This window comes from Prunus persica, chromosome G2 (genome assembly GCF_000346465.2).
Source record: "Prunus persica cultivar Lovell chromosome G2, Prunus_persica_NCBIv2, whole genome shotgun sequence".
Classification (NCBI taxonomy): Eukaryota; Viridiplantae; Streptophyta; class Magnoliopsida; order Rosales; family Rosaceae; genus Prunus; species Prunus persica.
The window spans coordinates 21,596,843-21,624,654 of record NC_034010.1 but is presented as its reverse complement, the minus strand read 5'-3'; the positions used below and the strand labels follow the sequence as shown (position 1 = coordinate 21,624,654).

At 37.4% G+C, this 27,812-nt stretch overlaps 5 protein-coding genes across 10 annotated transcripts; 3 read left to right on the top strand and 2 right to left on the bottom strand.

Moving 5' to 3' along the window:
• Nucleotides 34-2,877, bottom strand: LOC18785043 (UPF0187 protein At3g61320, chloroplastic). The gene is made up of 4 exons (XM_020558652.1): nt 1,962-2,877; nt 1,324-1,491; nt 1,007-1,213; nt 34-536 (listed from the first exon to the last, which is right to left on the bottom strand). The coding sequence occupies exons 1-4, from the start codon at nt 2,658-2,660 to the stop codon at nt 360-362; spliced, it is 1,251 nt and encodes a 416-aa protein (XP_020414241.1). The 5' UTR covers nt 2,661-2,877; the 3' UTR covers nt 34-359.
• Nucleotides 3,112-5,060, bottom strand: LOC109947561. 2 transcript variants are annotated; one of them, XM_020558027.1, is made up of 3 exons: nt 4,952-5,060; nt 4,671-4,813; nt 3,155-3,411 (listed from the first exon to the last, which is right to left on the bottom strand). In XM_020558027.1, exons 2-3 carry the CDS (start codon nt 4,782-4,784, stop codon nt 3,292-3,294), a joined length of 234 nt encoding a protein of 77 aa, XP_020413616.1. In that variant the 5' UTR covers nt 4,785-4,813; nt 4,952-5,060; the 3' UTR covers nt 3,155-3,291. The 2 variants fall into 2 exon arrangements, with proteins under 2 accessions (XP_020413615.1, XP_020413616.1); XM_020558026.1 differs by lacking the exon at nt 4,952-5,060 and having other exon boundaries at nt 3,112-3,411; nt 4,671-4,938.
• Nucleotides 5,060-7,521, top strand: LOC18786821. The gene is made up of 3 exons (XM_007218396.2): nt 5,060-5,380; nt 6,279-6,333; nt 6,864-7,521. Exons 1-3 carry the CDS (start codon nt 5,174-5,176, stop codon nt 7,184-7,186), a joined length of 585 nt encoding a protein of 194 aa, XP_007218458.1. The 5' UTR covers nt 5,060-5,173; the 3' UTR covers nt 7,187-7,521.
• LOC18786214 (probable LRR receptor-like serine/threonine-protein kinase At4g36180) lies at nt 13,307-16,967 on the top strand. 4 transcript variants are annotated; one of them, XM_020556269.1, is made up of 2 exons: nt 13,307-16,353; nt 16,649-16,967. In XM_020556269.1, the coding sequence occupies exons 1-2, from the start codon at nt 13,540-13,542 to the stop codon at nt 16,724-16,726; spliced, it is 2,892 nt and encodes a 963-aa protein (XP_020411858.1). In that variant the 5' UTR covers nt 13,307-13,539; the 3' UTR covers nt 16,727-16,967. The 4 variants fall into 4 exon arrangements, with proteins under 4 accessions (XP_020411858.1, XP_020411857.1, XP_020411860.1 ...); XM_020556268.1 differs by having other exon boundaries at nt 16,644-16,967; XM_020556271.1 differs by having other exon boundaries at nt 13,307-16,371; nt 16,649-16,740.
• On the top strand, nt 23,690-27,264 carry LOC18786729 (probable LRR receptor-like serine/threonine-protein kinase At4g36180). Of its 2 annotated transcripts, none has more exons than XM_020558574.1 (2): nt 23,690-26,886; nt 26,974-27,264. In XM_020558574.1, the coding sequence occupies exon 1, from the start codon at nt 24,037-24,039 to the stop codon at nt 26,878-26,880; it is 2,844 nt and encodes a 947-aa protein (XP_020414163.1). In that variant the 5' UTR covers nt 23,690-24,036; the 3' UTR covers nt 26,881-26,886; nt 26,974-27,264. The 2 variants fall into 2 exon arrangements, with proteins under 2 accessions (XP_020414163.1, XP_020414164.1); XM_020558575.1 differs by having other exon boundaries at nt 26,956-27,264.

Here is a 27,812-nt window from a genome sequence, read left to right as displayed (position 1 = left end):
CTCTCCTCTGTAATTTGTTGTGGGATTTGGAGATAAACGCTTCAAAAATTATGCATGTATCAACACAATTAAAGTTGCAGATTGCAAAGCCTGCTAGATTGTAATGTTGCACTCAAAGCCAACTATCTACTTAAAAACAAGACTCAGAAGAGCCAAAAGCACGACAAGGTGACATATACATTGATGAAACATAATCCTCTATACTTTTATATTTACAAATCTCAACTCTGAGGCTATTGTAATGCATCATTTAGATTTCAAAAAGTGCCAAGAAACTTATAGGTCTGCAGACTCGTGGGTTTACGTATAGGCGGCTGTATAAGAGTATGGAGATGATCCTGACTGAGTATCTCATCCAACTAAGACTTAGGCTGACCATTTTGAAACTGCTGCTCAGGCTGGATCTTTCCTTTTGCAGCAAGCCGCGCTTGAATTAGTTTTTCTCTAGCAAGAGCCTCACTTACGTTGGTTTGAACTGAATTACAAAGGTCATCAAGGGGAAGCATTGGAAATGGCTCCTCAATAAGAACACCCACCTGCAGATATCAATTACCCTATTAGAGCATGCGTCATCTACCAATAAGAGATCAAGGAGAGGTAACTCATATAACAGAGTAGCAGATAAGGTTCTCTGAAATCTTCTGCCACCGGCTTTCAGTAATCCAGTTCATTTAGGAGAATGATGAGTATGGGACTAAGTTTCACTTTCAGAATTCCCACAATCTGCTTCGAACAATTTTTGACAGTCTATATATGTTTTAGAGTAGTAAAAGTAGGCGTTCTAGAATGAAACATACATGAATATATGAATGGTTTGAGAATGACAATTAAAAGGTGATGGCACACACCATTTCTCTCATTCAGCTTATACCAAGAATGACAACAGGCCATTTACTTTGCCTGTGCCTGATTACCTCAGTCGTATTAAAAAAAATTGTTGACAAACACAGCATTGAAACAAGGAAAAAACATATATGTTAGAAAGCAGGCAGAGAAAGGAACATACTTCTTCAATGCAGAACAGAGAAGCAGCACTAATAAAAGTAGCAGGAACCACAATCCAGTGGCAGTCATCCCAAAGTATGATAGGGAGAGTGAGATGCCAGAGGACTAGAAACCTTGAAGTCAAGCGCGTATATGAGAGGGGGATGGGAGTACCAATTAGTTGTTCACATACGCCAATCCCTTCATGGAAACAAGAGATTTTTGATTGCTGTATAATGATTAAGTCATGTAAGATACTGATTGAGTTTCTTCATCCATAAAGCTCATATAACGAAAATAGTAATTTGAAACTGTGATATTAATCTAGGAAGGGATTACCAACATAATTCTCCTTGAGTCCTCCAAATTTAGCAATCGAAGGCTCTGGGAGATGAACTCAATAATGCAGCTGGGTCGATGTTTTGAATTCAAAACAACTAACAGATCATCTAATTCAAGCAAATTTTGGAGGTCCTGTCTGATATCTGAGCCATAAACGACATGACACTGCATTTAAAAGTTAACATCTATCAATTGATTGTGCTACCAATATCAATGTGATCAAATAATAGTTCCAGAAATGAAAAAGGCACAGAATCAGGTTTTCTTCAGCACAGAAAAATCAATGAAACTAAAGGTAGGTTCTAGCTCATGTTAAAAAATTATCTGAGCATCCCTCTACCAATTACACATTTACATTGGGCCTTCAAAGAATGCAAAGGATTCCAAAATTATAAACCATTGCTAAAATGCCCTACCAGTGAACTAACTTGTCTAATTGGAACCACCAACACTCTCAATATTATATTAGAACACAATGAAAACTTTCTGGATGTTACATTGATTTCATTAAATTCGAGTCCTCCGAAACTATCCTTAAAAATTTGTTTTCAATCAGCAAATCTGATGAACTTGCAAATATAAGAAGGCATGCTAAAATTTGAACAATTAACATCGAAAAACTGAAATTCACAAACCTTCAGTGCAACAGGAAAGGCCACAATATACTGCAAAAGTGCCTTCTTCAGCTGTGCATCACCTGAATTTTCAACCGCGGAAATGATCTGCCTTGCGAAATCATTAGCCCCTGCAATCACCTTAGTCCAAGCCTTCCTCCCTTCCTCAAACCTTGAATAAGAAGCCTCTGTCCTGAACACCAACAACAGCGCCAATGCCGGTGCTGTCAGCTGGTACGGCAAAGTTGAGGACCTCAACACCGGAAAAAACCCCGGAAGCCAATTCAATGAAACCGCTGAATTGTAGCTCGCAATCACCACTGCCACTAAAGTAAAAGCAATGACTGGTGGTATCAAAGACAAGATTACCCTTGACGAAAGGCTCGTAAGAAAGTGCCGGAGATGGCGGTAAGAGCTTCTGTGATGAACCCATTTCTCATGGTCGTAAAGGGTTCTGTTCTGTCTGAAGCCACGCTCTTTTATGCTGTCTGCCCAGTCGGGTATGATCTGGAGTATTGAGATTACGGCTTGTATTGGAGAGGAAGATGAAGATGAAGATGATGGTGGGTTTGGGGTTGGGGAGGGTGAGCAGCAGAGGACTTTGAACTTGAGGGTTTTAGGTTTGGAGGGAAGGGTTGGAAAAGTGTTTGGGGTAGAGTATTTGGATGAGAGAGAGATGTTGGTGGTGGGTTTGATGGGGTTTACGGGTTGTATCAGCATTTGTAGGAGTTAGAGTTTGGAGGAGGGAGAGGGAAGAAGAAAAGGGCATGTTAGGGTTTCAGAGAGTGTGTGTGTGAAAAGTGTTAGCTGAGCTGAGAGGGAGAAAGCAGATGAGTTAGTTAAACAACGGTTATATGTGAAGGAGGTTTTTACACATGTTCAAATTTTAGTTGGACAAAAAATCTGATACTAACAAAAGTGAGGATGCTAGTGGGACCCAATATCGGTGACAGGCTCATCTGAACCGTTCATTTGAATACCCCACCATGAACAACCTCAACACCATCCAACACATTGCCACAGCATTACCTATCACTTACATAAAAATCATATTTATTAATCCTTTTTTTATCTCAGTTCTTGTTTTCTTTTTGTCAGCTTCTTAAATTTTAAAGCACTGTGCATATTGTCAAGATGAGGGGCATTTGAGCTTCAGGTGACCCAAGAATCATATCCATACTGAGTTAGGTTTTATCTCAGCTGCAAGAAGATCATACATGCGACAAAACATGAAATATCTTCTGCCAAAAGGAACACAGGGTCCAAATATATCACCGGATACAACTTACAAGAACAGTAGAATCATTCTCAAAACGATTATCTTTCTATACATTGTTAACTGCCTACTAAACTAAGGATGTTCCTTGGCACTGTTAGGGGCCAGCTTTTCAATTTCTTTTTCAGGTTGCCTCTTTGCTCCAAAGATGAAGTCTTTCACAGAACTTTCAGCAGACTGTATCGCCCTCTTAACCTGCCATCACAACTTCGTGCAATTAGTATTTGAAACAGTTACCGTACACCAAGTATTAACAAAACCGATATTTACCAAAAGAACCTATGACAATCGCCAATTGGGAACCTACTAACAAATTGAAAGTTTTCTAAGACAGTAAAAAAGAACATGAACAAAGGAAAGAATCTCAGCTTTTCACAACCATTGATTCAATTAAATTACAAAAGGCATCCTGCCTTATGTGGAAAGAAAAAACATGCTTTACATTAAACAATCTAGTCTTTAACTACCTAATACCTCATCACTAATCTCAGCCGTAATCTTTTGTAAGTGGAGTCTCATCACACTACACTTTCAAAGGCCGATATGCTATCCTTACAGAAGCAACAAACTTCCATTATGTGTGACAGATGATATATAACTTGTATAAATATCAATACAAAACAATTTTTTGCAGCCCTGAAAGCCATTGTCCCGGGATGCTTATGGTCAAACCGTCTTTGTCAAAATAACACATTCTTGCTGTCGTTTGTTCTCTCTTAGTCTCTAATGATATCCTAGAGAAGTTGGCCCTTCTCTAATATTCTCACTAAGAGGTGCCTCTTTTAATGACTGCACCTATATGTAACACCGCAAATTTTTCACTATTCCATTTGAACATCGTATAGTTCTAAGTTCTAATTTCATGAACAAGTCCTTCTTTAGTACCCTACTCAATGTTCCGAAAACAAGGCCAGCCTAAGAGCACTCCCACATCATATTTTTCTACCTCTTCATCATGAACTGTCAAATCTAGATGATAGAAAAGTTTCTTTGGTTATTTCTGGTCATGAACAACCAGATGTAGATAATCAAATACCAAGACACATATGAAACCCAATCTTTGGTCTAGCTTTCATAGGACCTAACCATGTTAAGCATATTGCCATATAAATAAAACGTTTTTGCTATAGGGTAGTGACTAAACAAGCAGCATATTAAACAGCAACAAAAGCAAAATCGATGCAAAGCAAAAACAAGATGCCCAACTAGCCCAATTATAAAACCCAAGTTTAGTCCACAACTAGCAACTACAGATCAACCCCCAAAATCGAAAGACCGCAAACATTGTGAACTAAAAGGGCATATCATACATCTCATAATTTAATTAGCTGCAAAACAAAGAAAGAGAAAATTGTAACACCAAGACTAGTTTTTCGTTTTCCCCCTACCATTTCTCAACAAGATTCAATAGTAATTTTGGGAAAAAGAAATCACGGGAAGGAAAAAGAACATACAGGGTCGAGAGCATTGGGCTCAGAGCCATAATCAGCAGTCAAGAGGAAATAGGCAGCAGTAGCGGTGGCCACCATAGTTGTCCTCCTCACCAGCTTATCAGTTTGTGAGTTCATCGTGGTAGTTTTGCTTTCACTTGGATTCTCTGAAAGAAAAAAGGGTTTAAAGTTACAGACTTTGATATTTGGTTTTAGAGACAGAGGTTTTTCAATTTTGGAAGGGAGAAAAGAAAGTAGAAGGCGGCCTCGGAAGAAAATGGGTTTTATATAATATCAGAAACTACCCTTTGGTTTGCAGTTTATTACACATAGTCCCAAGAGACTGCTCTGCTGCAGTTATTACTTCTTGACCATCTGGGTCTCTTATGTTTAACAAGTTAAGCTTACACTGACAGCCAAACGCACCGCAAATATTTCTCTTCCTGCAAATCTAGAAGCCAAAAGTTCCTCTCTTTTTTCCTTTATTTGGTCACAGAAAGCCAATAGTTCCTCTCAGCTCTTCATCAATGGAAGATCCCAACCCAGCCCAGCCCACAGTCACGCAAATCGCGAACCCCCCAAACTCTGAAGAAGCTCTTGCTCCACAGCCTCCCCCCCCTTCTCTTCCTCCCAAGACCAAGAAGAGACCCCTTGACAATGATGCCCATATCTCCAACTCCAGCTACTTCAAGGTTCGCGCCGTCCTCAAGGAGATTCGCCCTCATTTTCTTGAGGTACATTTCAGACCCATTTGTCAAAGTTTGTATCTTGGTCTGAATTTGTTGTAAATTTGGAGAATTTATGTGATCTGGGTTTTCTTTTTATTGAATTTGTCTTTTAACTTGGTTACATTTTGATTTGAGGTACATTATTCGGGCTTGTTTGGGTTCACAATTTGCTTTCTTGAGCATTTCTAATGATTTATTTCTTTTTATTGTTCCGTCTCTTTCCTTTTTCTTTTAAAAATTTAAAAATGGATAATCTTTAATAATTTTTTTGTGTGGGTGAAATCAAATGTATAATCTTTGTCATTCTGCGCCCTTGTACTTTTGTTTTTTGGGGTGCCCTTAGCAGCTTTCATAGGAAAGTTGGTCTAAATAGTGATTTTGATGGAAATGACTTTACTTGGTAAACATGTACCAATGATTGCTGCTTTTGATTTTGTTTTTATTTTAGAGGGTCTGTCTCTCTTTTAATTTTTTGGTTGCACAGGACATTTAATATAAAGTGAAGGATGAAGACAAGAAATTTAAGGTTCAAGTGAATTGAGGTGTTGTTAGTTTGCGTTAAGTGAAACTCTCAAAAGTAGGGTCTATTTGCTACCATTTCTGTTTGTGCTTGATTGTTTTAGGCTCAGATGAAGTATAATGCGTCATGCATGTTATGTAGTCTATATGCCATGGGTAGAATTAGGAGATCATGGCTGCTGTAAAGTACATTAGGTTCTGTAGAGACTGCTGGGGATAGGCCATTGGGTGTTAGCTTGGTTCTTAAATTGTTGGTCTATCAAAGTTGTGGATGTAATCACTCTCAATTAATAGCTCTACATCCTAATGTTTTGAACTGCTTCTTTTGTTTGCTACATTATGTGAAGTAAGGAGGGCTAACTTTTTGTCTTTTGTTATCTTGAAGGTTCTCCGGACCCCTGACTTTCGATTATGCAAGGCGGCCAATGACATCCAAGAACGTAAGCACATGAAGATTTTATTTTATTTGTCATTTTAACACAGTGACACATAGGTATCCTTTGATTTGTATGAGAAAGCTGACCTGATTTATTGTGTCCAACTTCCATTCGCGCCCTAACTTGATTTATTAATTCTTCGTGTTGATGAAAATGTAGAGTTTCATCCTTGAAACGTAGTTTGCCTTATTTTCCTTGTTGGCCACCAAATTCTAGGATATCGTTAGCGTAATATTCAGATGGACTTTGGCCTCCTTTGTGAGGAGACATCTGTCTTGCTCGTCTCTTAAATTCACCCATGGTTTTATCCTGAGTTTTGAATTTCTTGAGCTTCATGTATGCTTGTGCTCCATTTTTGTAGTTTTTGTTTTTTAATCCCATTGGGAACAATTTAGGATCCAAGGTTTTCAATGACGGAGCCAATTGCATGAGAGACATTGCTTATTACTTGTCATATGATGGGCAAGTAGAAAGTAACTTTTTATGGATTGATTATGAGATGTATTTTCAACCCTGTATGTTGCAAATTGCAGAAGTGAAGCTTCTGATGGAACTATACAAACAGATGACAGCAGAAGCAGTTTCCACAGCAAGATGTAAGAATGTGCCGGAAGGCCAGCCTTTATCAAGTGAAAAGTCCCAAGATACTAGAGCTTCTGGAAAACCATCAGAAAATAAATTTCCGTCAGGTATATCCAGCGAGAAGGCTGAAGATGGTCAAATTCAAGGGACATATGTTGTTGGAGGTTCAGCTTTTGGCTGGAATTTCATCACCTTTTTAGGCAGTGAACCAGTCTACTGTGGGATAACAAAGGAGTCATTTCGAGCTAATGGGAGCAAAGTAACAGTAACATAATCCTACTGTTCTATGGTCTGGTTGAAGTACATTAAGTAGGGATATAAAATGCTCTCTGATTCTTGCTATCTCAATGTTGCTTGAATGGTAGGGCTAGCAGAGATTCTTGAACCATGCTCCATGATATTAGTATAAAAGGGATACATTGATTATTTGATAAATGGAAATGGGTGTAATGTTTTCATTTGAATGAGTTGTACACTATGATTCTTCAAAAGGGATCAGCGAAGATGATGTAATATTCCGATTTCTGATAAGTATGGCATGTAATTTTACACTTGAGATTAAGAATGAAATTTGTGACAGTAATCCCAGAAAGATGGGTTGTTTGAGAAGTGTCTCTGCTGAGGATGCAGTACTATTTTCATAATGCCAGGCTATTCATCTGCTAGCACATCAACTAAAAACGGTTGGGGGTGGCCAGCACATGCAGGCCTAGGTGCAAACCCAGACCAAGGTAAGCCATCTGCTGCAATATAATTTTTTTCTTTGATCAGAAATGCTGCCATACTTCTTTCCATTGTAGCCCAATTGCATAGAAGTCTTTAGACAATGATTGGGTGTCCATAGAATCACCCTTGGCATAAGGAGAACAAATAGACAAAGTCAGACTCAATCACAAGCTGAGAAATATCCCTATCTCAAATAAGAGAACTGAGTGCCTCTCCTTTAACAAAGGGACACCGGAAATTCACAGATTGTTCAGTCAAAAAGATCACTTCAAATGTGAGCTTCTTTGTCTCGATCATCTTCATGATTTTAGTTAGCGTAGACGGAAGTTGCTTATTCAAACCCTTTTGTGGATTAGTGGTGGTTTTTTTCTACAGACGAACCCTTCCCTTGGATTCAATTCAAAAAATAACAGTATATACTCTTGAGTTAAACCAGCATAACCACAAGAGTTTTTTGTTTTTGTTTTTTCTTCTCTCGTGGTTTGCTTGGTTCCTCTCTCTCTCTCTCTCTCTCTCTCTCTCTCTCTCTCTCTCCATTTACCCGTATTTCATCTCTTGCATGCTCTGTCTTCAAATGGATCACATGCTGCCCATGAATGAATTGGCTCAATGTGCAAAAGGCAATGGTTTTTTCCCCTTCCTATTCCTATTTTGACGGCAGCGAAAAACAGACCAAATTGTCTTCAATTTCAATCATCATTTGATGCCGCATGACTTGCTGTGGTTGCTACGTGGGATCCCACTAAAACTGCATAAGATTTTACTACTATTTTGTCAGGACGAATGAGTGGTTGCGTGCAGCATGCTCCGGAGGAGATTGACCCTTCCCCGAGTCAGTCCAGTCGGAAAGGGAAGGGCCCGCAGTCAAGACAATCTCAACACTTCCCACTTTCACCCATAATCATCGCTTAGACTAGACTCTTTTAACACGCGTTCTTTAAATGCACACTGCCTTTCCTTAATTGGTCTGTCAATTTTTTATTATGTTTGAACTTATTGATGTGTATGAATTCCTATCGTGTATTGGGGAAACAAACAAAAAGGAAGACAGATTAGTCAATGAAATAATGTATGGAATTTCCATTCTTTCTTTATGTAAATTTCATATTAAATGATGAAGAAAATTCTAGAGGAAGACAGATTAGTCAATGAAATAATGTATGAAATTTCCGTTCTTTCTTTATGTAATTTTCATATTAAACAACGAAGAAAATTCTAGAGGAAGACAGATTAGTCAATGAAATAATGTATGAAATTTCCGTTCTTTCTTTATGTAATATTCATATTAAACAACGAAGAAAATTCTAGAGAAAGACAAATTAGTCAATGAAATAATATATGAAATTTCCACTCTTTCTTTATGTAATTTTTCATATTAAATGACTCAAAAAATTCTAGAGGAAGACAAATTAGTCAATGAAATAATGTATGTAATTTATGCTCTTTCTTTATGTAATTTTCATATTAAATAACGAAGAAAATTCTAAAGGTAGACTTATCAGAAAAGGATATACATGTGCTCATAAATGAAAAAAGTAAAATACATGTCCTCCTCCTTTATTCTGAGGAGTGGGACAAAAGTGGGTGTTTATTAGACTTGAGGAAGGCTTCTACCAATCAATCAATGAAGACTAGAGGAAGACTTTTACCAATCAATAAATGAAGACTAGAAGAAGACTTATATACCAATGAATGGCTCTCTTTTGGTTGGGGGAACGTGTGTGTGGGTGTTAAAACTCATTGGAGAAAGACTAGAGGACTATACCACATCATGTGATAGATAATGTGTCAATTTGCAAATAACTTTAGTAGCAAGTAGATTGTACTAGCCACCTACAACTTTAAGCCTGATCATTCAGATAATGCTTGCATCCTCTGTTTTACCGCAGCTGCTAGCACAAAGAAAGCCGATGCTTTTGTTGCCTCTTCTACCTCCATGCGGCATTGCTTTGTCGGACTTTCTCCCATTGTAGAGAATTCCCCACTATCGCCTTCAGTAGGAGTATGGGTTGTGTCTCAATTAATGTGGTTGATCTTTCTAATTGTATTAGTTAGCTTTGCCATACCAACTACCTAATCAAACACAGGGCCCCCATTGAAGAGAAAGTTACTAGCAAAACTATATAAGACTTTTAACAGCTGTCACATATGATTATGTGTGTTAAACCCCTTTCAACCTTAACCCTAGAATTACACAGAGTAACAAATATTATTTATTGAATTATCGAAACAGTACAATATTCTCAACAACTCATTCTTGATACAATAATTGCCTAATATAGCTGTAAGCTCTCATTTAGCAATTCGGTTGGAAACTAATTTCTTAACTAATCAATTAATAAACTGACTATGCCAGCTCATCACTAATCCAGCTCAGCAATGATGAAGGTTCTTAACAATGTAATCAGTCAATGTGACGTAGTGTTATTGATGAAAATATAGCCATTTCTACCACCTCATGTAAATCCCACAAGACTCCCATTCAAGGAGGGGAAGAAAGTATGTGGAATGCTACCAATCTTCTCTCCAACCTTTTTTGGACCTTCTCCATTTTCATCATGACAAGTGTCACTTTCCTTACATTAAAAACAATGTAATTAATGTATCAAATAAGATAACATTTGTTTCCAAATTTACTTTTATTTTTTGTATTGATTTTAATGTTTCCTTAAATTTATTATCCAAATTTGTTACAACTTTCTTTTCACCTTGTTAAAAAATTAAATAAGAAAAAACATTAGGTTTTTTTTTTTTTCTTTTTTGAAAGACTCCAACAAATAAGACTTACCTAATTAATGGTTTATAAAGAAAAAAAAATCAATAATTAGACTTACCGAATTAATGGTTTGAAAATGCAATCAATGAACTTCCTTTTAAAACAGACTTCCTTAGAAGGACGTCTTTTTGTCTGTATAAAAAAAGGATATATCTTTTGTGGATGTTTTAAGGTCATTATTGTGTTTTTTTTATAACCAAAAAAAAGAAAAAAAAAACGTTTTTCCTCTAAAAAAATAGACATTTTCTTTATTAAAAAAAAAACAGAAATTTTTGTTTTAAAATTTTTTTACATATGGCAAGAGAGTTGTAAAAAAAATTGGATAAATTGAAGGACAATACATTTAATAAAGATAAACTTGGAAAACAAAAAGTGGTTGGTTTGATGTATTAATGTCATTATTTTAAGTGTATGGGAAGTGACATATGTCATGAAAAAAAGGGAGAATGTCCAAAATAGAATATTGAAGAGAAAGCTACTAACATTCTCATCATGTTAATTCAAAGAACTTTCCTATTTTGCTTTCCGTATAAGATACTTTTACACTTTACAGTCTCTGTTTTCATGAATAAAGCTTGTCCTTTCTAATTCCCTTCAAGATCGCTAATTCTACTAAGTTATCTAACCCAGTCCTAAACACCGAATATGACCTATCAATATATATGTGTTTGCATGTATGGGAATAGAACAAATTTTCAATTGGTAGAGCCACCTAGCTAGTCTCTACATATTGACATCTTCATCTCTTAAAGGAATTTTCCTCTTAAATTCAAGGGTTCACATTGGAAAGGTATATTTTAGGGTAGGGCCTCAAGCAATTTCAATACGTCTGTGAACCAGAAAAAAACAGTTAATTAGGTGGAAAGTAAATTGTCTTCAACATCAACCATCATTTGATGCCACATGACTTGCTGCACCATTTACTACACGGTGACAGTGTCCCATTTAAATTGCATACGAATTTTCCAATCTCAACACTTCCCACTTTTACCCATAGTCAATGTCTTAGCCCAAACTGGACTCTTTTAACACGCATTCTTTCTTGTTGATGTAATGTATGCTTATTGTCATAGCATATATGAGTTTGCATGTTGTCACGGGATGAGCGAGCGGCACGGCGCGGCGGAAGCGAAACACACATTTCGCCATTCAAAGCACACCCGTGCGGCCCAGGGTCCCTTCGAATCCTGGTCAGCCTTCTCCCACTTCATGATTCACATGACTCTCACAACTCCGCGAGAGGTTTACCTTCAAGTGTCGTCTTCCACTAGACAACGAGTCACACTACCGTGTGACAATACAATCACCCCGCATCCGGCAACGAACCCTTGACGCCCATACATCAAGCGTTGCATAAGACACGTCAACTGCATCGACCACGTCGCATGCTTTCCTCATGTCTCGCTCATGTCCATGTCAAGACATAGCGATCCAACACACCATCGGTTTACCCACACTTCTGTTGGTCATTCCTTTAGCGTCCACGATAGCCCACCTCCTCAAGCTATACACGCAAGCTGTTATACTTGCATGTCGCCCAAGCCTTGGCGACATATGTATTCCGAATGTCCCACATAACCATCTATGCATTGCATGGGGTCGCAGCCCATGCGTACCGGCATCCGAATATCGTCCTTCAATATTAGACGAGGCCGAACCCAAGCCAAGTCCATCGAGTATTGTCATATGCCTCGCTAGCCGATGGCATAGCGAGTGCCCTACGTTGACCTCACTCTTTCCAACGATGCGCAATACGAACGGCCCTACGTGTTCGTACTGTCCTCGAGAATTCCTTTCTCTCGGAGGCACAGATTATCCTTCAACAATCTTATGCCCGCCCTTATGACTATCTCCAATGTCATAAGGATGCTCGCTTAGTGCCACAAGGGTGTAAGCACCAGGGGTGGTGGAGAGCATGACACCATGTCACCCCCTATATAGCATTTTATGCATTTAGCCTTTTGCCAGGAGGGAACATCACCTATGCACGAGGAGTCATAATTGGGCATAACTCTTTCATACGAACTCCGAATGGCGAACCGTCAGTTGCGTTTCCTGCGTCTCGACATCACGAACATTTCGGTATTCTTGGTTCCCTCAGGTTCCTCCCGTAACCTTCGGAAATACCCAAAATACCCTTCACAAGAGCAACTTGGCCTACACCAACCATTCTAGCTCTTAAGCTATCGCCCGTCCACACTTAGACTACTTTATAAGCGCATAGATGTCCCAACGGAGTCACGGTAGCACTTGTCTAAATGCGACCCGTGACAATGTGCATGCGTATAATATGGGAATAGAACAAATTGTCAATTGGTGGAGCCACCTAGCTAGTCTCTTCATATTGACATTAATGCACTAGTAATTATGATAACTAGCTTAACATAAAAGAGGCAACATCATCATCTCTTAAAGAAATGAACTTGCCAAGCAATTCCCATCAACAAGGGAGTTTTAGCTGGATGCCTGAGCTGAGCACAAGTAGAGGGTGATGATGATCAATATCAATAGGATGAAGAAAACTGATGAGAGGTTTATTCATGAGGTCAATTGTATAGACCAAAGAACTGTATCACTAAATTAAATGGCATCCCTTTCTTAGGTCATTTTCTTGGTTTTCTAGTCTATATGCACTACTGCATGCACACGGAAATGAAAGGGAAATTTCTTCTTCACTATCCCTTTTTTCCACAAGGAAGAAAAAAAAGCAAGCAAATTAAGTCAATGATGTGTAATTTTATTGTACGAAATTAAATCAATGAGACACATTTGGCTACATTTGTATAGAGTTACTAATCGTCCATATCCAATAAGACATCAAGCATGATGATGTGTCTCTTTCGGCATTATTATATAAAAATACAAAATATAATGTGTCTACAAAGAAAAAAGAAATATATTTTGAATTTGCCTGAGTCTTGCTAAACTAAGAGTTTGAAACATCGGTTAATTATGTTAATTCTTGTCTCTAAATATATCATTTTGTAAGTTAACAAGATAATGCAAGGTAACCACTATAAATAATTAATGCTTGTAAGCAAATATCCTTCACCAGATTTCCATGCATGCTTTATTTGGCTGTGCTTTATCTTTGTCCTAAATAGTTGTGCTTCTTCGCCTTGATCATGACTCTAACTAACATTGATCATGAGAAGCAAATATACTGCTTCAAAGTCTTCTATGCATTTCTTGTGGTGCTTTTACTACACATGAACAATCCTTGCATTGGATGCAGTGAGAGGGAAATGCAAGCCCTCCTTGCATTCAAACAAGGCCTCGTGGATGACGACAATCGCCTCCTTTCATGGGGAAGAGAAGTGCAAGACAAAGACTGTTGCCAATGGGCCGGAGTCTACTGCAGCAACCACACTGGCCATGTTGTTAAGCTTGATCTTGAAGACCAATTTTTGCAAGGTACGATTAGTCCTAAACTCGTTGAGTTGCAGAATTTGGAGTATTTGAACCTTCGTTTCAATAATTTCAGTCGGAGACAAATTCCAGATTTCATTGGATCTTTGAGCAATTTAAGATACCTCGATCTCTCTTATGCAAATTTTAGAGGTGAAATTCCATATCATCTTGAAAACCTGACACACTTGGAATATCTCGATCTCAGCTCGAATCGATTTATTTATGCAAAAAACCTCAATTGGCTCTCTAATCTTTCTTGTCTAAAACATTTGGACTTCAGTTTTACTGATCTCGCCGGTGTTGTTGGTTGGCTGGAAGCAGTTAATATTCTTCCTAAATTAAGAAACTTGATATTACAGGGGTGTAATCTTCCTCCTCCAACTATATCCTCTGTTTCTGTTATGAACTCTTCTAAATCTCTTGTTCGTGTCGATCTCTTCCGCAACAATCTTCAATCTTCAATCTTCCAATGGTTGTCCAGTACTCATACCAACCTTGTTCATCTTGATCTCTCTTGGAACAATTTAAATGGTTCCTCAATTCCTGATTATTTCGGGAACATGAGCTCTCTTGCATATCTTGCTCTCTCTAGTAGCAGACTTAAAGGAGGGATCCCAAATTCGTTTGCCAAGTTATGTAGGTTGCGAGAGTTGCACCTAGAGGGTAATAGCCTTAGCGGACAACTTTCAGACATTATTGACATATTGTCTAAATGCGCTCAAAACACATTTGAGTATTTGGATATATCTGATAATCATGGCATTATGGGTTCAGTGCCTGACCTCACGAACTTTTTATCATTGAAATACTTGGTTCTCGGGGGCAATAAATTAAGTGGAAGAATACCTGAAAATATTGGACAGATGTCTAAGTTGGAGGCTATTGATTTTGGTGGGAATTCTTTGGAAGGAGTGATTTCAGAAATCCATTTCTCAAAACTTTTCAAATTAAAGTATTTGTCTTTATCCTCTAACTCTCTAGTTTTAAACTTCCATTTTGATTGGGTTCCTCCCTTCCAATTGGAGTCGATAATATTGAGGTCTTGTAAGATGGGGCTGTCTTTCCCAAAATGGCTTCAAACTCAGAAAAGTGTTTTAATTCTTGATATTTCTGATAATGGAATTACTGATACCATTCCGAGTTGGATTTGGGATTTGTCACATAAATTATTCGTTATGGATCTCTCTCATAATCAAATTAGAGGAACAATTGGAAATTTGAGATCGGAGTTTCCACCTAAGCTAAATGTGAGTTGGAACCAATTGGAGGGTCCAATCCCTTCAGCTCTATCAAAAGTTACTTTTTTAGATCTCTCCAATAATAAATTTTCAGTGGCAGCAGCTTCTTTTTTGTGCACAACCAAGGATAGTAGTTTAGCTTTTCTTGATATCTCAAGCAACCATATATTCGGAGAACTTCCGGATTGCTGGATCCATTTTAAAAAATTAGTCTTTCTTGATTTGAGCAATAACTCTTTATCTGAAAAAATTCCTACCACTATGGGGTACTTGTTTAGCATCGAGACACTAAGACTAAATAACAATGGATTTGTGGGAGAGTTGCCTTCACAGTTGAAGAATTGCAGAAACTTGACACTTTTTAATCTTGCGGAAAATAAATTATCGGGATCAATACCTGAATGGTTAGGGGCAAGTCTCCCGAATTTGACTATCCTTATCCTTCAATCTAATAACTTCTATGGAAGCATCCCACCACAATTATGCCATCTCACTCGTATTCAACTTTTGGATTTGTCGATGAACAACATCTCTGGAACTATACCCAAATGTCTCAACAATTTGACTACTTTGACTCAAAAAGGAAGTTCAAGTCAAACTATCCATCATTCCTTTTTAGGTGATTATCTACGAGGATACTTTTCAGGGTGTTATGATGATGAAGCATCTTCAACATGGAAAGGATTCAGAGCTGAATTTAAAAGTAATCTAGGACTCCTAAAGAGTATTGATCTTTCAAGCAATAAGTTGATTGGGGAGATTCCTAGTGAAATCACTTATCTTCTTGGTTTGATTTCTTTAAACCTGTCGAGAAACCAATTAACAGGTCAAATACCTTCAAGGATTGGAAATTTGCAGGAGTTAGAGTCTTTTGATTTATCAAGAAACCAGATAAATGGCAGAATTCCAACAAGTCTTTCTTGGATAGCTCGTCTTGCTAAGTTGGACTTGTCAGAAAACAACTTGTTTGGAAAAATTCCAATAGGGACTCAGCTCCAAAGCTTTGACTATGCTTATGGTGGAAATCCTCTGCTTTGTGGAGCACCGCTCCCAAAGACATGCCCTGAGGAGGAAAAAGGTCCAGGACAACCTGTGTTGGTGAACCAAGTCAGCCAGGATGGGCTCATAACGCAAGGATATTACATCAGCATGGGGCTTGGGTTTGCTGTTGGATTTTGGGGAGTTTGTGGCACTCTTCTACTCAACAGGTCATGCAGACACACATACTTTGATTTCTTGAACCTTTTGAACGATTGGCTGCACGTGAAGGCAGTAATCATCAGTCAAAAGGTGCTTAATAGATAAATGGTAATTACTTCTATCTTTATCATATACTATTTTGAAATTCAATGATATACGAGTTAGTTGTTCTTTACCCCCAATATGCATGCAGATTTTACAGAATCAAGACACTAAATGACTTTGTTGCTCTCCAAAACTAAGGAAACATAAATTTTTCTCTCCCTTTGCTATATAAAATGAACATGCGTTATTTTATTAACTTGTTATCGTCATTAGACTCATATGGTTTATGTGATTTATCTTTCTCAATCTTATGGGCTGTTTACCTTCGTCTTTAGCGTAGGCAGACACCTTTAAGACGACATGCTTCCCTTCAATTGAAGATGCCTGGGACGAAGGACTGCTCCTATATTTGTACTAGCTTTCGAGTATTTGAGTGATGATAAAGGGTCTCTTTGAAATATAAACCATCTTTAGTATATAAGTTGTACCATTATTTGTAATTGGAACTTCTACCATGAACTATTTGGTATGTTCTGATGCACCTCATGGTTTTTCTCTAATTCAAGCAAGTATTTTTTTTTCAATGTAGACGCTGAATTGCCTTTTATATTGCTCTTACGAATAAACCAATGGAATTTGGGTTCAATCCCAGAAATGAAGGATTGCTAGTCTGGAAAATGCACTTACTTTAACATTATCTTTCATCATGACTTGTTTGCACCTAAATGTGTTTTTTTTTTTTTTTGGGGGTCGTAATCAGAGAAATGCATTAAAAACCCCAAAACCTGACCTGAGGAACACATTACAGGGAGAAGCAAACTAAATTAGAAAAAAAAATTCAGGAAAATTCTAGCTAATACAACCCAACATATGTTTAGCAAAAAGAATCTTCCCGACCAAACAGTTTCAAGTAGAAAGGTGGGCACAATAGCCCATCTGACTCCAGAACATGAACTAGGGAGGGTGGTGGCTGATTAGCCCAGCTTCGCAGCTCCGCCGCTCCCAAACCAATCTTTGCCGCAACATGAGGCGCACGATTCAAATTTCTAGGAATCCAGGCTCCGTTGCTAACTTTTCCACCAAGTCCATCCAATAAAAACTTTACAGTCAGTTTCTATAATGACCCTACCGTGGCCTCCGTGTATAGGCAAATTAAGCGTGGGCTGAGTGTCTCACCTAAAGCTTTGCAAGGAACTTGGACCCCAATTTCGATGGCTCACTCAAGTAGATATTTAGGAGGTTTTAAAAAATATGTGGGCTTTGGTAATTATTTTATAGGTTAGAGGGACTTTAATGATGATTTCAAATACTTCTTTACACTAGCCAAATTTGAATCATACTATATATACCAACAACAACAACAACAACAACAACAACAACAACAAAAAACACACATAAAACAAAAGGAGAGAAAAACATTAAATAAAACCTGTCCAACCCGGAATAGAAAATACAAATATATAAAACACTTAAGTATTCAATAGTTACATGTCTAGAAATAAACATATTTCTAATTAATATTTTTAAAATCTTTTTTTTTTTTCCATAAACACCATCGAAAGTACGTTTGGTTATCAGAAAGCAGTTTAGCCTCTAACATCATGGCCAAGTGTGTTATGTATGCATGCTAGTTTTAGAATGTTAAAGACACAAAAGATGTGTTGTGATTTAAAGGGCTTGTGCATCAGTTTAGTGTGTTGATTGCCGGCGTATTCTTATTGTAGGGCTATCGGGAGATCGACGTAGGGGGGGGGGGGGGGGGGTGAAGTCTGCAGTGACCAAATCCTTGGGTGTGTGAGTAGCAACACTCAATTTTAAATCATATGTAGTTGGACCGCCCGCTATCTCTTGGGTCGAGTTGGACTGGTGAGCCTTTGCATGTTATGGACTAAAACTCGAATGACCCATTATTCTTTACATAGTGTCTAGTCGAGAAACCTCTTAAACATGTTAGTAAGCATTTTCATGTGGAGTACAATAAAACAAAGTAATCTTAATCTTAATATTAATCTTTCCTTCAAAAAAAGAAAAGAAAGAAAGTAATGTTAATCCAATTTCATTTTTCTTGATGATTGTTCAGAGGCAACTAGTTTGTAGATTAAGTATTTAAAGGTATTTATAATTACACTTGAGGTCGTGTGTTCGATTCTTCGTTTTTTATGGAAACTATTGAACTTCATCCATAACCATAAGAGAAAAATAAAATCATAATTCAGAAACTAGATAGTCAACTTATAACTAAGTTTTGAAACCTTTATTTTTGTAGATTGCTAATGCCATTGCCATTTCTGCTAGAACGTACAACACTATCATTGCAGTACGAAAAGTTTGCTAATGCCATTCCCATTTCCCACACTTATTTTTATATATTATTTATATAATATTCGATGTTCAAATCGATTTTTGAAGCTCAATTAGCTTCCACTTGGTCCAACTTCTATTTACTAAGTGTGGGACTTCCACACTTATAAAGACCTCACTCTTTCTTCTTTCTACCAGTGTGGGACAAATGTCCTTAAATTTCATTTAAACTTCCAACAAGTAATCCTTGTGAGAAATGTGAGTGTTCTAGAGTTTGTCTCTAGAAAGCAAGAAAGAGTGCTTGTAAGAGTTGGTCTTTCTTTTGAGAGTTGTCTTGTTGTAATATTTTATGAGTCTAATACAAGTAATTTGTTTACTTATTTTCCCTCCAACAAGTCTATATTAGAGTTGTGTACTCTAATTTTCTCAACATGTACATGGGATTTTCCATTATGATTTCGATACTATTAGGATGAGAGCAGATGTGAGGCATGCCTCTTTGTGGTGGGTTGCACCATGTGAAAGATTAGAACCAAAACCATAAGCACAACGAAAGACAACAACATTTATTAGTACCATAACCATATCTCGCAACTGCTTTAATATGTATGCTGCAATAAAAGAAAAATTAATTAAATTATTTTTGAATCCATGCGGAGTGAAATCAGCATAAATTGAATGCCAAAAGTTTCATTGTAGGTGGAAACGAAAGTTTAGGGAGAGAAAAACTTCCCTATCACAGTGATTCCACATCAGCATCCACAAAAGTATCCTAAACCAATTCATTTCTGACAGCTGGCCATAGACTTTAAAAAAAAAAAAGGCTTTTTTTTTTTAATCACAAATGGTCCTTAACGTTTAAGATTTTATTACGAATGGTCTTTGAGGTTTTTTTGTGACACTAATAGTCCTTAACGTTGGGGCTTTTTATCACAAATGGTCCCTCCGTTAAAAATTCTGTTAAGTGTCTGATGTGGAAGACAAGTGGAGCCCATATTACCAATCACATTGTGACATGTGGATGAAAAAATAATTAAATAATTTTTTTTAATGAAAATTCCTTTTTTTTTTTCTACAACTTTTCATCCCCCTTCCTCTACTCCATCTCTCTCCCCATCTGCCCTCGCTCTCCATCCTCTGCCCCCTCTCTCCCCCTCTGCTCTCCCTCTCTCCCCTCTGCTCTCCTTCTCCCTCTGTAAAAATAATAATATAACTCATATATCTTTCTCCATCTTTGTATAGTGGTATATAAATCATAATCCACAATCCCCCTTTGTTTTTTTCTTGCCCATTGCCTACCACCTGTAAGAAAAAATGGTCTTTGGGATTCTTTTATTGGTCTCTGTTTTTTTAACACAGCCACCAGCAAGCTGCAACCCACGCCCAACTCCCCTACCCTCTCCCACTGTATTTTCTCTCCTCCTCTACTCTCCCCCTCTGTTTTTAATTATTTTAAGTTGTTTGAATAAATATTTGTGTAAAAGGAAATGTGAAACTACCTTGTGCAAGTGATTATTTTGCAAAATACACAGAGGGAGAGGGGTGGGTTGCGGGTGGGTGGGCGTGGGGTGGTCGGGCTGTAGAGGCAAGGAAAAAAAAACAGAGAGAGAGGGAGAGCACAAGGAGGAGAGAGGGCAGAGGGGAGGGGGAGAGAGATAGAGAGAGAATGGATTTTCATAAAATAAAATAAAATATATTTATTTATTTATTTAATTCACATGTCACGATGTGATTGGACATATGGGCTCTACTTATTACACTTAAACAGAATTTTTAACGGAGAGACAATTTGTGATAAAAAGCACTAACGTTAAAGACTATTAATGCCACAAAAAAAATCAATGACCATTCGTGATAAAATCGTAAACGTCAAAGACCATTTGTGATAAAAAGCCAAAAACAAAATTATGCTTATTTTCTTCCTCCTCTCGTCGGCATCGCGCTCTCTCTCTCCTCCATTCCCAGTTCTCTCTCCAATCACTCCTCCTCTCCATCATCATCAACCACACACCCCTGATTCGTCTTTCCCAGTTCTCTCTCCAAATGGACTTGAGAAAGATTGGGTTGGCTTCGAATCTGTGGAATAACTGGGTACGGTTTGGAGGAGAAAAAATTTATCCGGCGTCATTGTCTCTCCTCAAATCTGAGGAATTTCTTTCCACTTTTTTTTTCCTTCAAATTTATTATCTATTGGGGAGTTTTGGAAAATTAGACACGGTGGAGCTGAGAGAGACTGTTGTTTCGATTTTGTCAGGAAACATTGAAGGTGCGGTTTGGGGGAAAGCTTGTCATCTCCTTATTCAGCCTTTTTTTTTTTTTTTTTTATAATGAACTGGGGGGCAAATCCCTAAGAACCAGCCATTTCATTATCACTAACTATTATCCTTTTTAATCTCAGTTTAAATATATTAGAGATAAAATGGGGAAATGAATACATGATGTGTGGGTGATGGAGTGACTGAAGAGGGAGAAGAATTAGAAGAACAAAGTTGCAAAATTTTACGGACTGAAAGAGGAAAAGAGAAGGAGAGAGAGAGAGGGATGCCGATGAGATGAGGAAGAAAATAGGCATAAATTATTTTTAAATCTGTGGCCAGCTGTCAGAATTGGATTGGTTTGGGATGCTGATGGTGGAATCACTGTGACAGGCAAGTTTTGGTATTTACAAAGACTTGCCATTTCCATTCAATGGCATGTTGTAAATATCTCAAATATGATGGCTGCAAGGTTTTCTTAACTGCCCGCACAGTTGGCTTAATGTAGGGCTCGCCAGACCATTAAGGTTCTATTCCCAAAAGTTACGCTAGAGACCTTAAGCCTGGCCCATAAGCCTGAAATTTCCACAAGTCTTCTTGTCCATTAATCCCAAAATTAATGAACTTCATATATTGAAAAATAAAAAAAAAGAAGAAAAATGAGATTATATGGTTAAGACTTACAAAATTTGTCAACTACTCAAGTCTCAAGTCAATTTCTGATCACTTACATCTTGCAGTAATGAATCTACTGATCTGTGAATCTCATCATAACATAAGTGAAGCACACACCCCGGCTCTCCTTGATGAGAGATCGGGCTTTTAAAAGGGAAGGGGCCTATGTTGTAAAGGTGACAGACGAGAGTTTTTTTTCCACTATAGCTGCGTAAGACTTAGAAGAAGAAGGATCTGGTGGTCGGGATGAAGATCCTCCCATTAAAGAAGGGTTTGGCAGCAGTCAAAGTGGCGGGATCAACCGTGGTTGGCCGGAAAAACCAGCTACATCAGGAGAATCGGGAGGAGCATTCTACCCATAAAAGCCACTCCGGCCACTTTCTATTCCCCGTACGAAATTAGTGGCCAACTTAATTTCTAGCAATAACAGATGTATCTCTGTTTTGGTCTTTTGTCTGTGTGAATTTATCAAACAAGTTATAAGGATATAAAATCATTTAAATAGGAAATAATCCGATCTCAAGTTGAAAGGAAGTGCCAAAAATGAATACATGCTCTTGTTTTTAGCATACCAACAACATCCCACTTCAAAAAGATAAGTCACTTTTGAAAAATGTGATTTTGGTAAAATTATTTTAGAACATAAGGTGGATGGGGAAATAAAACAAGAGGTGAAAATAGCAGTACTCTATTTTTAATATAGATGGAACAATCATATTGAATTAAAAAATAACTATAGTATTTATGACTTCCTAAACTAGGAAGTATGATCGGAGTTCAAATTTTATAGAGAGCTCTTAAAATAACTTTTGTGTATTTTTAACTAAATTATGTTTCATGATAGTGGACACCGGAAGGCACGTGAAGTCAAGTCAACCAATAATTTCCCATGATCTACGGTCAGGTCTACTATTAAACCCCAATTAGGTTCAAACTATGACGGATTTTCGTGTGGAACTGGGGATTCTCAAGATGTGCAACATCTGAGAAGGTAAAGTCTTTTGTGGAGCCACTCACACATTAATTCATGCTTCCAAAACCAAATTTCCACAAGTCTTACCTAATTAAGTTCCCCACTTCATTGAAATTCATTTTCAGACCTGAAGGAAAACAAAGGCCGCCTTTATTGAATTGAATTCTAGCTTTTACCAAATTAACTTTATGCATATATAATTCAATCAATATTCTGTCTTCCAAATTTATAATTCCATGCATGATTCATTCAATTACTAGCAGAACCAGATCATTGATGTGGTCTTGTTTCGTGTGTAAATATGTGGCTCTCTTCTTCTTCTTTTTTGAAACGAAAGGATAACATTGATAGAAAAAGACTTACAGAGAATCTTCCACCAAAGCATCAGTAATGATCACAGGAGGTTCCCATGACCAAGTGGATGCTGAGGTCAGAGTTAAAGATAGTTGTGCTAGTCTATGGGCCACTTTGTTGGCCACTCTAGAGATATGCATAATGGAAGTACTAGGCAAAAGCGCAAGGATCGCTTTGCAGTCCTCCACCAAAGAACCATATGTGGCTCTCTTCTTATTTTGACTTGTAAGTCTACTTTTCTTTGTAGCGTGTTTGAGACGAACTGCAAAAGACGAACTCACATTTGATAAGAATAATTAAGTACAGTGCTTGTCTACTTGTCCACATTTGACAAATTTTTCTTCTATTTTTATCTTTCCATAGACCAATATGAATAAGAGTCTAGCTTCTTTCTTTTTCTTTTTAAATTAAATACACACTTATCCTCACAAAAGTTAGGAGAGAAGACCTACACTTCGGACTGCCCCCTCTCATCCCCCTATGTATATTATTGTTAAGGAATAAAAAGAGAAAAGATAAATATATATAGTTATAATTTTTTTTATAATAAATTTATTCTCACAAATTATTTATGCATAATATTGTTCAAAACCATCAGTGCATTGAACATTTTGTAAAACAAGTTTCCACAAATATTATATATGATCATTGAGTTCTACCAACCCGATGAATCAGAATCAACCAACTTTTATGCTAAACTATGAGAGTTTGAGAATTTCTGTATGTTTTATTCGAGGTATATATATATATATATATATATATATATATATGATTATGTAGAATTTTTAGAAGTGTATACGATAAGAGAATTGTACAAGGATTGGTCTACTACACTAGTTGGCGTGTTCCACCGATAGGCAAGCAAATTAAATAATTGAGTAGACATGGGAGGCACGTTAATTACCATCTCAAGTCAATTTAAGTCCAGTCAAGACCTGCATTCTGGAATACAAATCAAGTCAGTTCAAGTCATTAAAGACTTTCTTTTTTACCCCTATATATATATTTTATGCAAGCTCGTATAAGGAGAAGCACGGAGACAAACCATATATCAATATACTTGCAGTGTTTGCATATGTGCTTGTGCTCCATCTTTGACATTATATAAACCCTAAACAGTCGTGCCTCTTCATTGGATCGAGTTGATCTTGCTTTTGAATATATTAACATATGCAGGGTCACGGGAGGTGCTTGAAACTCTTTCTTGCATTTGCGCTACTTTTGCTACAAAATGTCAAAGGAGGAGAAGTTGGCCGCAGCGACAAGGATGCTAATGCGACCGGGACTTGCGTAGAGAGGGAAAGGCAAGCACTCCTTGCATTCAAACGTGGCCTGGTGGATGAGTACAACAGCCTCTCTTCATGGAGTTCGGAATCCCATAAACAAGATTGTTGCAGATGGATTGGAGTCTCTTGTAACAACCACACTGGCCATGTTATTCAACTTGATCTTGAAGATTATCTTTCAAAAGGTAAGATGATTAGTCCTAAACTGATTGAGTTGCAACATTTACAACATTTGGACCTTGGAGAAATTGATTTCAATGGGAGCCAAGTTCCAGATTCCGTTGGTTCTCTAACTAATCTAAGGTATCTAGATCTCTCTTCCTGTAATTTTGGTGGTCAAATTCCAAGTCAGATTGGAAACCTCACGCAATTGCAATATCTCCACCTCGGCGGTAATCAGTTTAATGTAGAAAATCTTAACTGGCTCACTGGTCTTTCTTCTTTAACCGATTTGGACATAAGCGACGTCAATCTCAGTAATATTTTCGATTGGCCGGAAGCAGTTAATAAGCTCCCTAAACTAAGACACTTGGATCTAAGGGACTGCAGTCTTCCTCCTCCTCCTCCTAGAATTCATTCCACTCCTTTTTCTAACATAAATTCTTCCACATCTCTTACAGATCTTAATCTCAGAGACAACCATCTCACTTCTACAATTTTTCTTTGGTTGTCCAACTACACTACTGCAAGCCTTGTTGACCTTAACCTCTCTAAAAACAATCTAACCGGTTTAATTCCTGATGTCATTGGAAACATGAGCTCTCTTGCAAGTCTGGATCTCTCTGATAACCAGATTGAAGGAGGAAACCCGAATTCGTTTGCTAGGCTATGTAGTTTGCAATTCCTAGATATTCCAGGAAATCGTCTGAGTGGACAATTATCCAAGTTTGTTCAGCTTTTGCCCACATGTACTCAAAATTCATTAGAGACTTTGGATCTCTCTCACAATGATCTTGCTGGCTCATTAACTAATCTTACAACTTTTTCATCTTTGCAAATCTTGTCTGTGAATAATAATCAATTGACCGGAAGAATACCTGAAAGTATTGGGCAAATGTCTCAACTGGAACACATCGATTTTGGCATGAACTCTTTGGAAGGGGTGGTGTCAGAAACCCATTTCTCCCATCTCCACAATTTAAGTTCTTTGGATTTATCCTCTAACTCACTTGTTTTAAACTTCCCTTCTGATTGGGTTCCTCCTTTCCAATTGGATACCATATTGTTGTCATCTTGCAAGATGGGTCCACATTTCCCAAAATGGCTTCAAACTCAGAATGATTGTTTAGCCCTTGATATTTCGGATGCTGAGATTTCTGATATCCTTCCAAGTTGGTTCTGGAGTATGTTCTGTAACTCGGTATTTATTAATCTCTCCAACAACCAAATCAGAGGAATTTTTGCAAATTTGACCGTGAATTTTGCAATCTTCCCAGAAGTATATTTGAGTTCGAACCAAATACAAGGTCCAATTCCCTCAACTCTATTACAAGCCTCATATTTGGACCTCTCCAATAATAACATTTCAGGATCGCTTTCTCTCTTGTGTGCAAGTGCAACGAGTTTAACGTTTCTAAATCTCTCAAGCAACAGTGTTTCTGGAGAACTTCCTGATTGTTGGAACAAGTTGGAGAATCTAGTCATGCTTGATTTGAGTAACAATGCTTTTTCTGGAAAAATTCCGACGACAATAGGCTCTTTGTTTAAAATCGAAACATTGAAATTAAGAAACAACAGTTTTGCTGGAGAATTGCCATCATCCTTGAAGAATTGCACAAGTTTAGAAGTTATTGATCTAGGAAATAATAAATTATCAGGACCAATACCTACATGGTTAGGGGTCAGCTTCAAGAATTTGGTTATCTTGATGCTTTCCTTTAATAACTTCAATGGAAGCATGCCCCCACAATTATGTCATCTAGTACACGTTCAAATTTTGGATTTCTCTATGAACAACATCTCTGGAAGCATACCAAAATGCCTCAACAATTTGACTGCTCTGTCTCAGAAAGGAAATTCAAGTCTAACCAGCACACATTATTATAGGAAAGAAAATGATAAGATCGTATTTCCTGGTAATAGTTATGAGGATGATGCAACTTTCATATGGAAAGGAAGAATGTCCACATACAAAAGTATTTTGGGGCTAGTGAAAAGAATTGATCTGTCAAGCAATAGATTAACAGGGGAGATTCCAAGTGAAATCACTTATCTTGTGGAATTGGTTTCTTTAAACCTTTCGAGAAACCAGTTAACAGGTCAAATAACTCCAGAGATCGGAAACTTGCAGTCACTGGATTCTCTTGATTTATCGAGAAACCGGATAAGTGGAAGAATTCCAACGAGCCTTGCTCGAATAGATCGTCTTGCTGTCTTGGACTTGTCATATAACAACTTGTCGGGCCAAATTCCAATTGGGACTCAGCTCCAAAGCTTTGATCGCTCTGTTTATGCTGAAAATCCTCAACTCTGTGGAGCTCCACTTCTAAAGATGTGTGCTGATCCCTCTGAGTATAGCAATACAAAGGATACATATGAGCTTATAACATTGGGATTTTACATCAGTATGGCGCTTGGGTTTGTTGCAGGATTTTGGGGAGTTTGCTTCACTTTGATATTCAAGAGGTCATGGCGATACGAATACTTCAAGTTCCTAAATGGTTTAAATGATTGGCTTTATGTGAGAGTAGCTTTGATCAAGCGGCAACTCAAGGATACGCTTAATTGATAAGATGTAAGTACATGAACTCTTCTTTTTGTTTAATTTGGTTTTTATAATTAACTATATTTTCGAAACTTACAGGTGTTTGTTTACTTTTAGCTCTGAGGCGACATCCATGCTTCACTTGACTTGAAGAGTGCACCGGTACCGTTGCCATGGAAGCAATTATATATCTGTGGAAGTTTTCAAGTATATATTGGATTAATATTGCTCAACTCCATTATAAAGATTTGTGTCTTTTTTGTAATAAGGAATTATGTAGTGGGAATTTTCCTTGGTAAATGATTTGTTACTTATCTTGTTTGTAAGAACTTCATTGGGACTTCTCCAAACATTTCTGCAGAGTATTTTAGATCATAAGATTTACAGAAAGCCAATTAACTTTGTTTCTTTTCTTTTCCATAGATTGCAGCATTATGCAAAATCTTGTCAAACTTAAACATTTTCTTATCAAATAACTAATAATTTATTTATTATAATTAGACAGAGACGTTTAAAACTTTAAACTAAAGCCTAACTGAGAATGGTATCCAATCAATGGAAAAGCTCATATCCTCCAGGATGATTTTGCTCCTCTGATTTCGATACTCTTTAGCATAACATTCAATGAATAAGCTAGGAACTGTAGATTTTATCTATCTTTATGCCGATCAATTAAGTCAAGTCAATTGAGGATGGCAACCGGATGGATTTTCCTCCCACATCCCTATCCTTGCAAAAATTTATCATCCTCATCCTCTACCTAGTCCCCATCAAGGATTATCCATCTACACAAACATTGGGGACCATCCCTATTCATAAAGAGTTAGCTAAAAGTCACAAATAATACATGTAGTTTATTTACCTTGATGGCTAGGGAGATTATCTTTATAGACCAACTTGTGCACCATCTCACTAATAGAGGTGAAGCTGAATACAAAATGAAGGACACTTTGAAC

Coding starts and splice junctions, on each gene's coding strand:
- LOC18785043 (XM_020558652.1), bottom strand. CDS start 2,660: ATGCTGATACAACCCGTAAACCCCATCAAACCCACCACCAACATCTCT. Junction 1,492..1,961: donor CCTTTCCTGTTGCACTGAAG/GTTTGTGAATTT, acceptor TTTTAAATGCAG/TGTCATGTCGTTTATGGCTC. Junction 537..1,006: donor CTCTGTTCTGCATTGAAGAA/GTATGTTCCTTT, acceptor TGATATCTGCAG/GTGGGTGTTCTTATTGAGGA.
- LOC109947561 (XM_020558027.1), bottom strand. CDS start 4,784: ATGAACTCACAAACTGATAAGCTGGTGAGGAGGACAACTATGGTGGCC. Junction 3,412..4,670: donor AGCCCAATGCTCTCGACCCT/GTATGTTCTTTT, acceptor TTGTGATGGCAG/GTTAAGAGGGCGATACAGTC.
- LOC18786821 (XM_007218396.2), top strand. CDS start 5,174: ATGGAAGATCCCAACCCAGCCCAGCCCACAGTCACGCAAATCGCGAAC. Junction 5,381..6,278: donor TTCGCCCTCATTTTCTTGAG/GTACATTTCAGA, acceptor GTTATCTTGAAG/GTTCTCCGGACCCCTGACTT. Junction 6,334..6,863: donor GGCCAATGACATCCAAGAAC/GTAAGCACATGA, acceptor TGCAAATTGCAG/AAGTGAAGCTTCTGATGGAA.
- LOC18786214 (XM_020556268.1), top strand. CDS start 13,540: ATGACTCTAACTAACATTGATCATGAGAAGCAAATATACTGCTTCAAA. Junction 16,354..16,643: donor CAGTAATCATCAGTCAAAAG/GTGCTTAATAGA, acceptor CTTCGTCTTTAG/CGTAGGCAGACACCTTTAAG.
- LOC18786729 (XM_020558574.1), top strand. CDS start 24,037: ATGCAGGGTCACGGGAGGTGCTTGAAACTCTTTCTTGCATTTGCGCTA.